The 14,866-nt window shown below is 39.7% G+C and overlaps 1 protein-coding gene across 4 annotated transcripts in view; it reads right to left on the bottom strand.

The window, feature by feature from the left end:
• LOC130172017 (collagen alpha-1(XIV) chain-like) overlaps positions 1-14,866 on the bottom strand; it is a 140,662-nt gene that overhangs the window by 50,303 nt on the left and 75,493 nt on the right. For all 4 annotated transcript variants that reach the window (XR_008828221.1, XM_056380408.1, XM_056380407.1 and 1 more), the window contains 6 exons: positions 10,332-10,475; positions 9,810-9,974; positions 9,563-9,601; positions 9,270-9,408; positions 6,291-6,433; positions 4,908-5,017 (listed from right to left, as the gene is read on the bottom strand). Coding sequence is in view for 3 of the 4 variants with exons in the window: in XM_056380408.1 (XP_056236383.1) it covers positions 4,908-5,017; positions 6,291-6,433; positions 9,270-9,408; positions 9,563-9,601; positions 9,810-9,974; positions 10,332-10,475 (740 nt within the window). In the remaining variant the exon portion in view is untranslated. The remainder of the gene's footprint in view (positions 1-4,907; positions 5,018-6,290; positions 6,434-9,269; positions 9,409-9,562; positions 9,602-9,809; positions 9,975-10,331; positions 10,476-14,866) is intronic.

Here is a 14,866-nt window from a genome sequence, read left to right as displayed (position 1 = left end):
TTTTAATCTATTGTTTTTAAAATCAAAGCTCATAATTGAATTTCAAGGATCCCCATCTCAACTACAAAATATGGAAGAGAGAAAAAAAGAAGAAAAGAAGGGACGGCCCAGATGAAGAGGACTGAATCAGCATATTCACTTCATCTCACCTCTGTGAAACACAAAATGAAGTAGTGATACAGTAATGGAACTGGAAAACTGGCGCACGGACAAACACACAAACGTTCAAATTGTTATGGCACGTTTTAAACATGGTGTGAGAGATAATGTGGGGTGAAGCAGATGAGGCTATCAGCATTTCTGCTGAATCAGCTGCTTCTGACCGGCACTTAAAATTGTGCATGTGCATGCTCTCTTATGTATTCTTGAGTGAGTGAGTGAGTGAGTGAGTGAGTGAGTGAGTGATTGAGTGTGTATATATATATATATATATATATATATATATATATATATATATACAGTGCAATTTTGTATGTGAATTGCTGCTTCCAGAGTTGTATGACTTTTTTCTGCATGTACACATATTGTATATTTGAGTATTTACATCTGTGCATATATCTATTTATGCATATGTACTTTCTTTTTGCCTGTGTGTGTACAGTATGTGTGTTTTCCCCTTTCCTATAACTTTAAAGACCTGCTTTCACAAAGACTAAAACTTACTTAACTGACCCACACAAACAAACTGCTCATTTAACTCTGAAGTAAAGTTAGCCCCTTCAGTTCAGTTTGTCTCTGGTGTCCACAATTCAAGCACAGACGTATTGTTATGTGGGGGGGAAAAAAAAAAAAAAAAAAAAAAAGAGATATATAAACAAAAGTTTCATTGCAGCTGGAGACGTGGCCGGTGTTTAATGACTAACTTGGCAACCGTCACATGTGACAGAAGGTTAGCTTTATATCTCTGTCCCTGATATTTGTGGAAACAATTTCAATGAGTTGTAAACAAATGCATTTTAAGCAAAAGGAAACATCTGCAGTGCTGGCAGAGAACTCATTGGTAATGATGTGACTTTTGAGGTTGATGATATATTAGAGATTATTGAGACACTACGTTGACAAGGAAAAGCAGCCAATTTTTTTTTTTTTTTATCCAATTTCACCTGGTTTTAAAATGTAATGTGTACTCACATGCCTTCCACCTGTGCCTGGCCTGCAGTCTCTCTCTGTGTGTGAGTGTGATTGTCTGAGTGGAGACAGGTGTGCTGGAGAAGAGCAGAGCCCCACCACCTGCATCTCATCCTGCAATCAAGACCTCTGCAAACACCCGGCTCTGCCACTACCACTGAGCCAGATTGTAGTGACTGTAGAGTCTGCGCTCAAGTCATTCAACGATACACTCAGTCTCATTTCTCACTGCCTGTTGCTCTTCCCTCCTCGCAGTCTCGTCTGCTCTGCTCCAGCTCCTCGTCCTGTCAAACCTGCTCCTCTGCCCTGGACCCCTCTTGGCTCTGCTTCCATTCTCCGGACGCTTTACACGGCACGACCAGCCCAGTCAGATGTCCCCTAAACACCTATTGGCCGAAGCTACAATTTACAGATGTCCTCTAAACGCCTCACGTGCCGACAATTGGCAGATGCTACAATTTACAGATGGGGCAACAGCAGTGCACTGGATAGAGTCTTTATGTGGGGATTTATAGCTGTCATTGCAAAATGTGCCAATACGAGGGGTCATTGGGGGGCCCCAAGCATTTGACTGGTTTGTCTCTCCTGCACCTCTGCCCTGTGTGACGACCCCCGGGGTCCTTGTTGTTTTGGGATCCTTTTTAATAACCTGTCTCCCTTTGTCTGCAGCTAATTGGTTCATCTGGAACATCTGTGTGTTCCAGAGTATATATAAGACTATATACGTATATAAGTCTTGGCTGCCTACTTATCTCTCTCTGCTCCTCTCCACAGACACACCTCCTTCCTTTTGGGTTTGGATATGTCTTAGTTTAAGCCTTGTTTAGTTTTGCACACCTGCATTCACATATCCCCCTCATGCACACAACATACGTTCCAGGCGTTCCACACCTCGTACTCAGAACATTTACTTTGGTCTCCTTATTTGGTTTAATTTAGTTTGATAAAAAATTCTTTATTAATCTTAACCATGGTTTGTCTCCCTTTTGTTTTGGCCACTTGAGCCAGGGTCATAAAACCCTGTAAACATTTTTCTGTTCCACTCCAGTCTCCCCACCTTCCTGTGTTTTGCACTTAACAAATTCTTAACAAATTCTTAACAAATTCATAACAGGCCTGCAGGTAAATTCAACCTGCTTTATACAAACTGTTAAGAGCTTGACAACATGAACACTATGTAAATATTCCAAACTACTAGAGATTACGACACAACAAACTTCTCCAGTGTAATTTCACTTCATTGAGATCTTTGCTTCTATCTGGATTAATCATGAAGTGGTTCATCATCAGGGCAACAAATTACCACAATCTCACCTTCCATCCCAGATCTGTTCTTCCAGCAGATACAACATTTATTTCTAGTTGCTTTTGTCTCTCTATTATTTGCTCTTCTTTCCAAGAAACTACCAACATTAATTGCTTCACAGAGGCTTTATAATAATCATTTATGGATGAATGGAATAACCATGAATTTTGAATTTCACTGTGAAATATTGTGGATTGCTGTAAGCTAGAAAGCTGCAACCGCACTGGAGCAAATTTCCTGAGTGTAAATTTTTATTGCACACAAGGACAGCTTTAAGTGCTCACGAGCAGTTTTAATAGGAGGCATTTAATCATTTGGGAGGTACAAAAAAGTGCTCATACACTTCTGGAGATTAATATGGCCCTAAGCAATATGTGAGTGATACTGAAGATAACTTCAACTTCTCTCTATGACTACACATCTCTCTGTTTGTCTCTATGCTGTATTTCTCTTTGTATCTCAAATTCTCAGCCAAATCTATTTCTTCCTTTGCCTTTCTCTCCCCCCCGCCCTTCACCTGTTTCTGTTTTTTGGGTTTCTGTGTTTGTGTGCACTTCGCTGAGCAGTGACAGATCCTGCTGGGTATCCCTGCTTTCACATGAAGTGTCTTCATATGGTAATCCCTTTATAGCGGACACACACACACACACACACACACACACACACACACACACACACACACACACCTCTTATTCACTTGTCATCCTGTCTAAACGCAGACGAACACTTCCTCTGGCCAGGCAGTCTTCAGCATCTGTTCCCCCTCTCAACATTGTCATGTTCTCCAACAGAAAGACAGAAACCAATGGAGAAGACAAAAGGCACTGAGAATGATGGACAGATACTCCCTGACATTTTGAGAATTGAGATAAAGACAGACAGTGAGTTGGTGGGCTGGTGTTGGTTTGTTTTCAACAGAAATCCACAGAGTCCCAGTAAAGAAACTACACAACAGAAGCTGTACAGGAAAAAATATATTGTCTAGTATATAAAGACTTTGTCTGGACTCCATTAGTTTTCAAGTTATGTTTCCATCCATTTGTCAAGTAAATGTTAACCTGTCTTTTAAAATATAACAAAACAATGCATGCAGATGTCCCTGTCCATTAGCCCTGCTGAGGTAAATATACCTCCAGAACAACTAAAGCTAATTCAAAGGACGCGTCCGTGAAGACAAAAGAATTGATTATCATTCAGCAAGTTGCTATTATTACTTTGTGTGGGCTAATGATGTTGATATTTCATGGAAAAGTGTTTTGCAGTGTGAATTACTCATTCACTGGGCCTGTTGGGTCCAGACCAATGTCATTATTTATTCCGTAGAGGCATTTGCATCACCATTTATTCCACAATTTCTTTTTTTCACAGAACACTTTCTCATCTCAAGTGAGCAGAAAATTGTCTTTCACTGAAGGAATGTCATCAGAATTTGCCACTTCCATTCAGCCAGACTAATTTGATACAACATGATTTACATAAAAAAATATTTGAATAGAATCCGAGTGATTGAGAAAAATATGAAATGTCTTTGTCAGAGAACTGGTTGAAAGGACAAACTATTATTGTGTGGCTCTGGTGGTTCCAGTCTGAAGTCAGTGGTGAATAGAAATAACAACAAAATCACTGAAACTACACTGGAGATAAATATGGTAGAATTTATGGCAATTAAAACATGGTATTTGCTGTGAACATCTCTGGAGGTATTACATTTTGTGACACTGATAAAAGCTTGATAAAAGGACCACAGTGACCACTGAGCAATCAATCGATTTTATAATTAATTATTTATTGTATAAAATGTCAAAAATGTGTGCTATAACTTCATTACGAGAGACCGCAGAGAGGTCTTATAGGGTGATGAAATCTGCAGTTTCACTCCCACTCTGCTCAATCCACTAGTTTAAAAAAAAGAGTGAGGAGTGGGAGAGAGAGACAGAAGAGGGAGGGTGAGTATCATCACCTGCTCACACACACCACAGCAGTGGTGACAGGTCAGGAGAAAATTTCCACTGGAGCCACTGGAAAACCACCCAACAGGCTCCAAAACTTCAAAAACATCAAAATACAGTAGATCTTCCTTATTTTTTCTTTTTCGTCTCTTTCCCAGCGGCTTGCTGGAAATATTCCTGCTCCCTCTGTCCCCTTCTGCTCTACAGAGTTTCAATGCAGCATATCTGAATATTTATCTGAAAAACTACAACCCAAGACTTGTAATGAGGGTTTGTCAATGTGAACCTGATGTAATGCAGACTGGTAACTGTAGTCACTGTGGGGCTAACAAGGGATTTCAAGTCAATGTGATTGGTGTTGAAGTGGTCCTAGTTTTGAAGGACTTTAACAACCTAGTAGCACAGAATCAAAATCTCTACCTATACTATAATATGAAACAGAAGCAAGATGAATCAGTTTTATCATTTACCTTTCAATGTCGACCGATCAAGTCATTTTCAACAGACATATATTGAAGACTCACCTTGTGGAAGCTCCCATGGAAAATCTTTTTGATTTCTGTTCCTTCAAATGTCACAGTCTGGAAGTCTCCTTTGTAGTCATAGTTGAAGAACGTCAAGGTCTTTCCAGAGTCTGTGGGGAGACAGAGGGTGGAAAAGGTAGATGTTCACATCAAGTAGAAATTGCCTTGTACTGATGCTATTAGATTCCAGTAAAGAGCTGGTGTGTAACAACAGTGAACCCGACAACATGTGCATGACAATAGGAAAACCATCTTTGTGCTGCTCTGCAGTTAATTTATGAAGATTTATTTTACTACTGAAAGAGTACAAACTTCCTCAGATCTCCTTTCAACTGAGACACTTAAATGATTCAATTTCATTGTGACATAAACATGAGAGTCGTTTCTATTTTTTCACCAAGCACTGAATGCAGCCATCAAGGGGCAAGAACATAATCCCATCCTCCGCATTATTCTAATAATATATGCGATGTAAGTGGCAACCAGAATCATGAGTTTGCAACATGTCAGTGAAAACTAAACACAGAGACACATTATTACTAGAGGATTGAATTGAATTGAATACAGACGTCAATTCTTGCTGTTGATTCCCAAACAAACTTGGTTTATTTTATGGTTCATGCTGGCGTAAGCGTGGTGGTACAACTTTTATTAAAACGCTGTGAGCTTATCCGATATCTCTGGACTAATGTAATACAGGTGCCATCATCCATGTTTCCTTCCTTTTGTTTTAGTCCATGAAACCAAACCCAAGATACGATTCGATTTTTTCACCCCTGCTTAAGCTGTGTCAGGGTCAACAGGGGAGGCAGAGCAGCCAAAAATCAACTTCCTCCAGCTATTCCTGGGGTTCGCAAAATCATCAACGACAGCTGGTAATATAATCTCCACAGCAGGTCAGAGGTCTGCCCTGGGTCTCCTCCAAGTCAGTGGTGTCCAAAACACCTCTAAAGGTTGACGCCTGCGGTGAGTTCACCTAGTGTGCAGTGTTTCTGTGACATCGCTTATCATCGTCTGACACAAACACAGCCACTGCACCGTGGTCGACACTGTCATTATTCATCATCTGCTTTGGCTTTTAAGAAAACTGACTTCATGTCAAATCAAAGAGAAGAGCTCAGGTGCAATGTAAGTGGCCCATCTAAAGCCATATTATAATGGATCAAAAATGTAGTTATACCTCAGCTGTAATTAGTCGTTTCCCTCAAGTCTCACTTCTAATCTGTTGAATTTATCACTCTCTTGGTTCATTTGGAGGAGTTGGGAATGCAGGAAATTCAAACGTGCTGTTTGAGTTTGTACTTGTCAAACTGTGATAAGTTACGATACAGGTGAGAAAATAATATATATAAAGAAGCAAAACCACAAGTGATTCAAACTCACTGTCCAGGATTAGTCCCACCAATGGCTCTTTGTCTTTCTTGAGGATTTCCCACAATGCAAAGGGCTCCTGCGGGGTCTCCGGGAGTAGGCGGAGCATCATTGAAATGGTGTAGTCAGAGGGTAAACCTTCAGGGTGAAGGTACCTGGTAGACATGTGAAAGATGAAAGAACAGACACACACACAGACAGACAGACAGACGGACACACACACACACACACACACACACACACACACACACACAGACACACAGACAGACACACAGACAGACACACAGACACACACACACACACACACACACACACACACACACACACACACACACACAACACACACACACACACACAGACAGACACACAGACAGACACACAGACAGACACACAGACAGACACACAGACACACACACACACACACACACACACACACACACACACACACACACAGACACACAGACAGACACACAGACAGACACACAGACACAGACACACACACACACACACACACACACACACACACACACACACACACACACACACACACACACACACACACACACACACACACACACACACACACACACACACACACACACACACTTAGCTGTGCCCTACAGGCATATATCTACTAGGTGTCTTCTTCAAAGTGCCATTGTCTCTTTTCAGCTGATGTGAATGCTTTTCGAGTTCTTTGGCTGCCTCGGTCTCTCTTTGAGTGCCAGCCACTTTTTGATCAGTAAGCCTTTGCCTTTTTTTGTGCAGTTGCCTCTGAGCACTTCAGGTTCAAACCATCTTAGCTTCAGCTTTTCAGAGCACTCATCAACGTCACTTTTCACAAACTGAACAATCTCAGAACAGGAAGCTATATAAAGGAAACTGATATCAACCAAGAAAAAGCTCCTAAAATGACAACATCACAGAAGGAAAGACTTTATGGGAGCACAACTGTAGGCACTGAATTTGTGAAACTTGTGCTAAGTTTTTGTATGCATGGGTTTTATATTGGAATAAATCCCTGTGGTATAGTGCTAAGTAAATCATAATGCTTCTAACCTGCATTTGCAATTATCTCTGAGAATGTTTTCAAATTATTTATTTCCACCTTCTGTAAATGCTATTAATTACAAACAGTCGTGGTCTAAATCCTCAGTTTGAAACCCAGTTGAAATGTACAAGGTGAACTCTTAATAAAACTGGAAGACACGACCTTAGTCTAATCAAACAAAATTTTATAATAGCTCCTACCAAGGTTTTGGTGTAGTTTCTCTGTTGGTCTGTTCAGCTAAGCCAAGCTCAGTTAATTATACTAATAATTGTGTATTACACTAGAAAGAAGAGTCTATTCCATGGGAAACTACAGGGCATTAAATGTGCAGTGACGTCTATTATTGCATGTACTGTATCTATGTTTTTAGCTTTTTGTATTTACTGTAGCCACCCTCAGTTGCTGCTGACATGTTATGAAAATGTTGGAGATGAAGTTTTTACAGGTTGTGATCATTTTGGAAAAACATGCTTGCATGATTCAGCTCTGCTGGCCTGAAAAAGAATGATCTGAAATTGCCAATTTGCTTCTTGTATTAATTGGCTGTAGGAATTACAGGGATTAGTGAAAACGGCATGTTTAATGTATTACTGCAATAATCTGATTCCGCTCAGTGCTTTTATTAAATTTCCTTTTACTGCAAAAATGCCATGATTTTTTACATAACTGCTTTTTCTAAAAGTTTTGAAAATAATGAAAGGCTTTCTAATCTCTTTCTAATTCTATCTAATGGGCACATAAACTGTATTTACATTAATTCATCAGATAAATGTGTCATTCAGAGGCGACAACATTTGGAAACACAGTCTTACTTCAATATTATTCTTATAGTGAAAAATAATTAAACCCTGGCAAAAGGCAGAAATTCTATAATCTTCAGGATCACTCTTTGTGGTTGTTGGAACTGGGGACAGGTACTGTTTGTGGAACGTGCAAGATAACATAACAACAAAGCCCGGGTCCTGTGAGTGGGACTTCAACCCTTGTGTGATAAAAGATAATCCAAACAAAGATAAAGGGAAAATCTTGTTGGTTTTTATGTTAGTTCTCCAGTAGTTTGCTATCAGCCTGAAAGTCAGGTTCATTTTCTTTGGCAGGACTGTTGCATAGTTCTGTGTACACTGCTGGCTGATAATTCAAGGTCCTGTGGTGTTTGTGTCCTGCTGACCATTGACAGTGACCACTCCCCATGTCCAGAGAGAAGAAGGGAGAATCACTTAGCGAGCAAACACTGACGGAGTAACAGCAGAGAAGGATCAAAATAACTGTATTCAACAAAGGGGAAACTTAAGGTTAAATAGGAGTGAGCTGGATTCACTTTCATTAATGATGAAATATTTAAACTTAAATGATAGGGAAGTATGCTGGGTAGAAAGAATTATGAGTGACTGGTTTCTGGTGCTATGCATCTAACTACTGGAAATAATTAACACAAACCACTTTTTACCTTTTCCAACTTTTTACCTGCCCCCAGTTCTGGCTTTGGTTCCGATTGTTTTAACAAATGTGTGTGAGGCTGTTTGTTTTTGTGATACTGAACCATCCTATTTATAACCTTGTGTATGTGTAATTTGTTCTCAGGTGTCTTTTGCAAAAGACACCTTGATCTCACTGGCACTTGAACAAATTGAACTGTCACTGAACAAAGTGCCACCTCCAGCTCTGTCTGGGGTCACTTACTTTGTATGCCAGTATAGCCGATCACACAATACGGGTTGATCTATATCTATGTATATGCTGCCAGGTAACTTTGTGAATCTAGACGTGTGGCTTGATCAATTGAGTCTGTCCAATATAACAGTCGCAATAAATTTTACCTCTATGAAGGTTATAATGTTAATGGTTATAACGGCTATGGTGCACAATTTTATGATTTGTCAATTGAAACAGAGTTGTGTTTTCACATTTCTCCATCTTACTGTGGATGTGGCGTTACTCACTTGGTGGGCTGTGACACCAAGGCGTCACGGTGTAACCTGTAACAGGGGAAGCTGTTGAACGACCCCGGCTCCAGAGAAACTCCTGGTATCGTGCTGTACTCCTTCTCTACCAGGCCAAACTTCTCCATCATACGGAAACCTGCAAGAGACAAGTCATCATCATCATCATTATGTTCATTGTCATTATGTTATTGCTATCATCATCATGAGCTCTCCATCCAGGGGTCGGATACAGTAGATGGGCTTGTGAGATTGTCGTACAGTCTATTTTTCCCATTATTTGTACTTCTTACCTGCCATGGTGTTACCACTCATCAAAACAGACGGACAAGCTGAAAGACAGAAAAGTGTCTGTTAGTTCATCTGTAAGATTTTTTCTCAACCATAAAATAAATCATTCCTTCTCTCTCTTCTCTGCTTTGGTCATTTTTTATGTCTCTCCACTAACTACAGTCTTTGCTCAACCTCTACATCTTTCTGCTACCCGACTTTTCTCTTTCCTCCATAGCTCTGTTTTAAACATAAGGTGGTGCTACTCACTGGCAGTGGCGGCCTCGCAGACAAAGGTAATGAGCTGTTCTTCTATTTTCTTTACAGCATCCAAATCGTCCACAAAAAAGACGTGTCTATCACTGGGCTTGCTGGCGATATTCACCAGCTCTCCGTAATCCGCGTCCGCAAAGCCAATGGCAAAGATGATATAGTCTGAGAACGGAATTAAACAAGAAGATTCATTACAAGTTAAAGGAAATTGATAGGGTTAAATAGCCTCATGGAACACATTGTTAGTTATGGATTTCAAACCAATGGTTGAAGAGGTTGATAGCCGGTAACAGTAAAATGTGACAGACAGTTCATACAGCATCCAAGAACTGGCAGGTTGAATGAGGCTCTTTCTTCATGTTGCCTGTACTGTACCAACACACATAACCTACCTCGTCAATGTCAACAAATCACATACTGTACATCCAGTGTCAATAAATTATGATTTCAAGATTTTCCCAGGGCTTCAACCAACTACCAATAACTGTTATTACTGTGTTTGGTCTGTAAAATACTCACCCTCCATCTGCATCTCCTTGGACACTTTGTTGACATCATCTTGCGAACGCCCGTCAGTCAGGACAACCAGGACCTTAGGGACGCCCCGTCTGGCTCCGGCCTCTGGAGTGAAAATGGACTCTTTCACATGTTTGATGGCCCGACCTGACGGAGGACAAAAAGCAAACACTCGATTTAGAACAGCCAGAGTTTAGATGCTTGTTTTTTTTTTTTTTCTTCGACCTTGCAAGTCCTTGATTTCCATTCATTTCTGTGAGACTGTAAAATTAATTTGCAGAGACTTAAATAAAAAAATTAACACAATCACAGCAAGTATTATGTCAGCTTTTTTGTCAAAATACATTACACAAATACATGCAACAAAACATGGCTTTGTCACCGTAGCACACTGGAGTAACACTTATTTTTGTTGTCAGCTGTTTCCAACATGCTTCACAATCATTGCCTCATTCACTGCTGTGTGACTTTTAATATCCAGTCATATCAACGCAGGTGTACAGCACAGATATAAAATCTGACACTTCTGATCACTATAAGGCTCATGCCAATGCTGTTTGCTGACACATCTCCCTTGCTTGATGTGACTAAGATTAAATGTTCATGCATGGGGAGATTAGCGCTCTCGGCAGAATACTCTTCGCTGTTTAGATTCTGTTAGAGCTCCCTCAAATAGTCGAGCCTTTTCTGCCAAATCTAACTGTGTAACCACTTGCTGTAACTGGTCAATTCCTTTAATGTACAGTGTCTCTCAATGACCAATAAAACCTCTGAGAAAAATAAATGCTCTCAAGATGTTTACTGTCATTATCGAACTCCAACCATTCTCAAGTTAAGATTATTTCATTCTGTAGTGACATGAATGTTAAGAATTGGCTGCCTTGAAGGAAAAAAATACAAAACCACACAGCATGCTTGGGAACATGGCCAGTGGTGATGTAACATATACAGTCATTGTACATACACTAAAAATATGCAAAACTACTAGTATGGTCCTTTAGCATATGTGGCGCTCCACATATTACTCTTACTGTTGTACTGTTCTGATGTGAAGCTTAATTTCTTTAATTGATGCAACATTTTGGAACAGATGAATGCTTCAATCAACTCCTGTGCCTACATTTTTTCCCGTGTGAGGCTGGATGACGACAAATGCTTGGCAGACTAAACTTATTGGATGCATGATTGAGCTCATTAACAATCTAAAAATGTCCTTTTCCACACCTGTTACATGGAGGTGAATGCACGAGACCTTTGCTACAATTTTAATGTACTTACTAATTAAAAACATGTATTATTTATCCTTCCACTGACATTAATAAAATACATTACTGACCCCATAATTATTACATGAAAATGAGTGACCTGAAATCCCAGAGTGCCCATTAGCATTTAAAGTATGTCAGAAAACAGACAATGTCCTATGTATTTTAATGGGATCTAAACATAGAGAGATGAGAAAAAGGAAAAAGAAAAAGATTAAAATGTCACCAGTCTGTAGAAAGAAAAACCCATAGAATTAGATGAACTCTTCACAGTGTGCAGGTCACCTGCTAATGGAATTAATCAGTCAATAAAATCTGTCCGGACAGTTTTAAAAGGTTTCAAGACCCACCCACAACAAGTAACCAAGATGTGTCAATGCACATTTGTCAGTGGATTTAGGGATGCCTTGTGTGTGTCATTATGTTTCAAGCCCCCTCAGTTTTGTAAAATTAAATTCAAAACAGTGAGTATATTGCTGAGGTGAAATCAACTTTGTGCTCAATTATATTGCATCTTTATTATATATATTTTCTAAATATATATATATATATATTATATATATATATATGTCTATATATATATATATATATATATATATATATATATATACACATATATATATATATATATATATATATATATATATATATTTATTATTATTATTAATCTGCCTCCAGAGAACTCTTTTGCTGCTGAAATGTGAAGACAAACTGATGAATGACGGTCAAGTACAAGGTATAATCACATCAAATATCAGGAAAAATTGACCCATAATGTGTCCTTCATGACATGAATTGATCTAAACTGTAAAGACTTCACACATACTGTATACACTATATGTAACAACATGTGTTAGTCATTTCGTGCATGCAAACCAATAAGCAGTGTCCTGATAGTCATCACACACAGGTAGGTAATTTCTATTTAATGCCAATATTTGCATACTGTCCATCATGATTTGCATTAATAGTTCATGTAGCTCATCTACTCATCTCCACCTGACCTTTTCATAATTACATGGACAATTGCTGCCATTATTCCTCTCTACTCCTTTTGTCCTTTTACACTTTCTCCTCTCCCCACTTCTTGTGTTTTCAAGAGCTTGCCGCAGCTGTAAAGAGAGGAGTATCTGGGAGTTTTGTAATAAAAACAAAACCATATGAAGCAGTAAATGGTCCATAAGTTGACTAACCACTTATCATACACAGAGTGTATGGCGTAAACAGCTTTAGGTGTATGGTGTCTTTGTCTCCCAAATTCTAAATAAACCAAAACCCTTCAACCACATCTTTGCCTCCTTCTTTCACTGAGCTGTCAGTGATGAAAAATGATAGAGTGCTTGGCCTGTAAAGTGTTGTGTTGTCAGATATCTGCCAGTGATACATCTGTTTCTACACTGTCTTCTGATCATGCTGGACGAGGCTTGAATTACAGCAGCTAGCCAGGCATGAAGTGAGACACAGGACCGAGCAGAAGAGAGGGGAGATGAGAGGGAGGAGCAGTGGGAGGAGGCGCTGAGTGGGTGGTGGAGAAAGGAGGAAAAGAGCAGGTAAGAGGGCACAAAAAGAGTGGGGGGGGGGGGGGGGGGGGGCAGAGCATGTATGGAATGAGGGTGAGAAAAGAAATAGAAACACAAAACAAACATGTCAGTGGATGTTTGGTTGTGAAGCCCGTCATCAATCAATCGATCCATCATTTTGCATGTGTGAAGTAATCCTTGTCAGTTTGGATTTGGCCTCCTGTCTGGCAACAGTTTACCGGTTTTCTTGCTGTCACTGTAGAGCGGAAACAATATGAGAATCTAAAAATAGCTGAAATCGTCTCTCCCGTTTTAGCATCCAAAGCCTTGGTGCGACATAATGAAGTAGGAGACTTTTTCTCCCTTTTCTATTGTGGCTGCAGGTGAAATCTGGATGACAAGGAAGAGGCTGTAATATTCTCTCTGGGTGATTATGAACGGAGAGAGCTTTAAAATCCTTTAATCTTTGACAAGTTACTGTATGTTCCTAAGAACGATTTGAAAAAACTTCTGGATAATCAAATGCATTGCTGAAAATACACAATAGATTTTCAATGTGTTTTTTATAGTCAGTGAAACCCATTCAAGGGCCATTCACACATTCACTCCTAAACTCATAAAAGCCTCATAAACCCTTGGAAATTGAGTGAGGGTCTCACCCAACTGCATTACTACAGCTGAAGCAGGAAGAAATCAGTCTAGCTGCTAAAGCATAATCAGAGAAGGCAAATAACATCCTGACTAATCCAATGTGTGAATATATTACTAAAAAGTTAAGGATTAAAAGTAACCCTAGTTTACATATTGTAAGTCACGTTGTCCCTGAATACACACATATAGTACACACACCTGGAAATCAAACACACCTTTACATTTGCCCATAAGCAGACACTGCAACCCAGTTCCTCTATCTGTAGGCCTATGCACTGTACAGTCAAGCAGTGTCAGGGATTAGCATGAAAATCAATCTCAAACGACACACACACACTCATATACATCCACTACAGCACAGGGATAAAGACTATTACAGCAGAAGCTACATTAAATCAATCATTCACCAAGCCAGTCAGAGGCTCACTAATGCCTTAATGAATAAATGCATAGTGAAAAGCCAAATCCCAGAATATCAGCTTCAGCACCATGAATCCTCAGCCTGCCCTTCCCTCACACTCAGAGAGGGTATACAGGAAAAAAAACTTACTGTAGAGACTTAAAGAAGGCAGCATCATTTACATACTGTTTGTAAAATGGGTATAGAGAAGAGGCTTATGACTAGAATTCGGCTCAGAAGCTGAATAAGTAGCTGTCCCTTCTCCTTAAGCAACAACCTCTGCAGTGCCATTGAGCAAGACACTCCTGTTGCCACAGCAGCAGCTCAGCGGCTGGCTGTGTGAGATGGTGGGGTTAGTGGGAAACTCCCAGAATGCAGAATGAAGCAGCAACCCACTTTCTGATTAACAATACAATTTCATCTAAAAAAGAAAAGAAGAAAGAAAATCCTCTTTGGAACTGATAGAACTTTTCAACTTTACTGTGGAACCATGTGTAGTTTTGAGTATGTTTTTAAAATCTGATTTTGATGGGTTTGCTTGACCTGGGGGTTATTGGACAGAGGGTGTAAAGTAAACTAGCAACTTACAGTAAAAACATAAAAAGGCATTGAAGCTATGGGGTTACTTGTTGGCTTCTATGCAGATATATCTGCCAGAGGCTACGGGTTAAAAAGGCAGAAAGCTAAAGCCTTTTATTTGAG

Source organism: Seriola aureovittata, chromosome 7, assembly GCF_021018895.1.
Source record: "Seriola aureovittata isolate HTS-2021-v1 ecotype China chromosome 7, ASM2101889v1, whole genome shotgun sequence".
Classification (NCBI taxonomy): domain Eukaryota; kingdom Metazoa; phylum Chordata; class Actinopteri; order Carangiformes; family Carangidae; genus Seriola; species Seriola aureovittata.
This window is presented reverse-complemented; position numbering and strand designations above follow the sequence as displayed.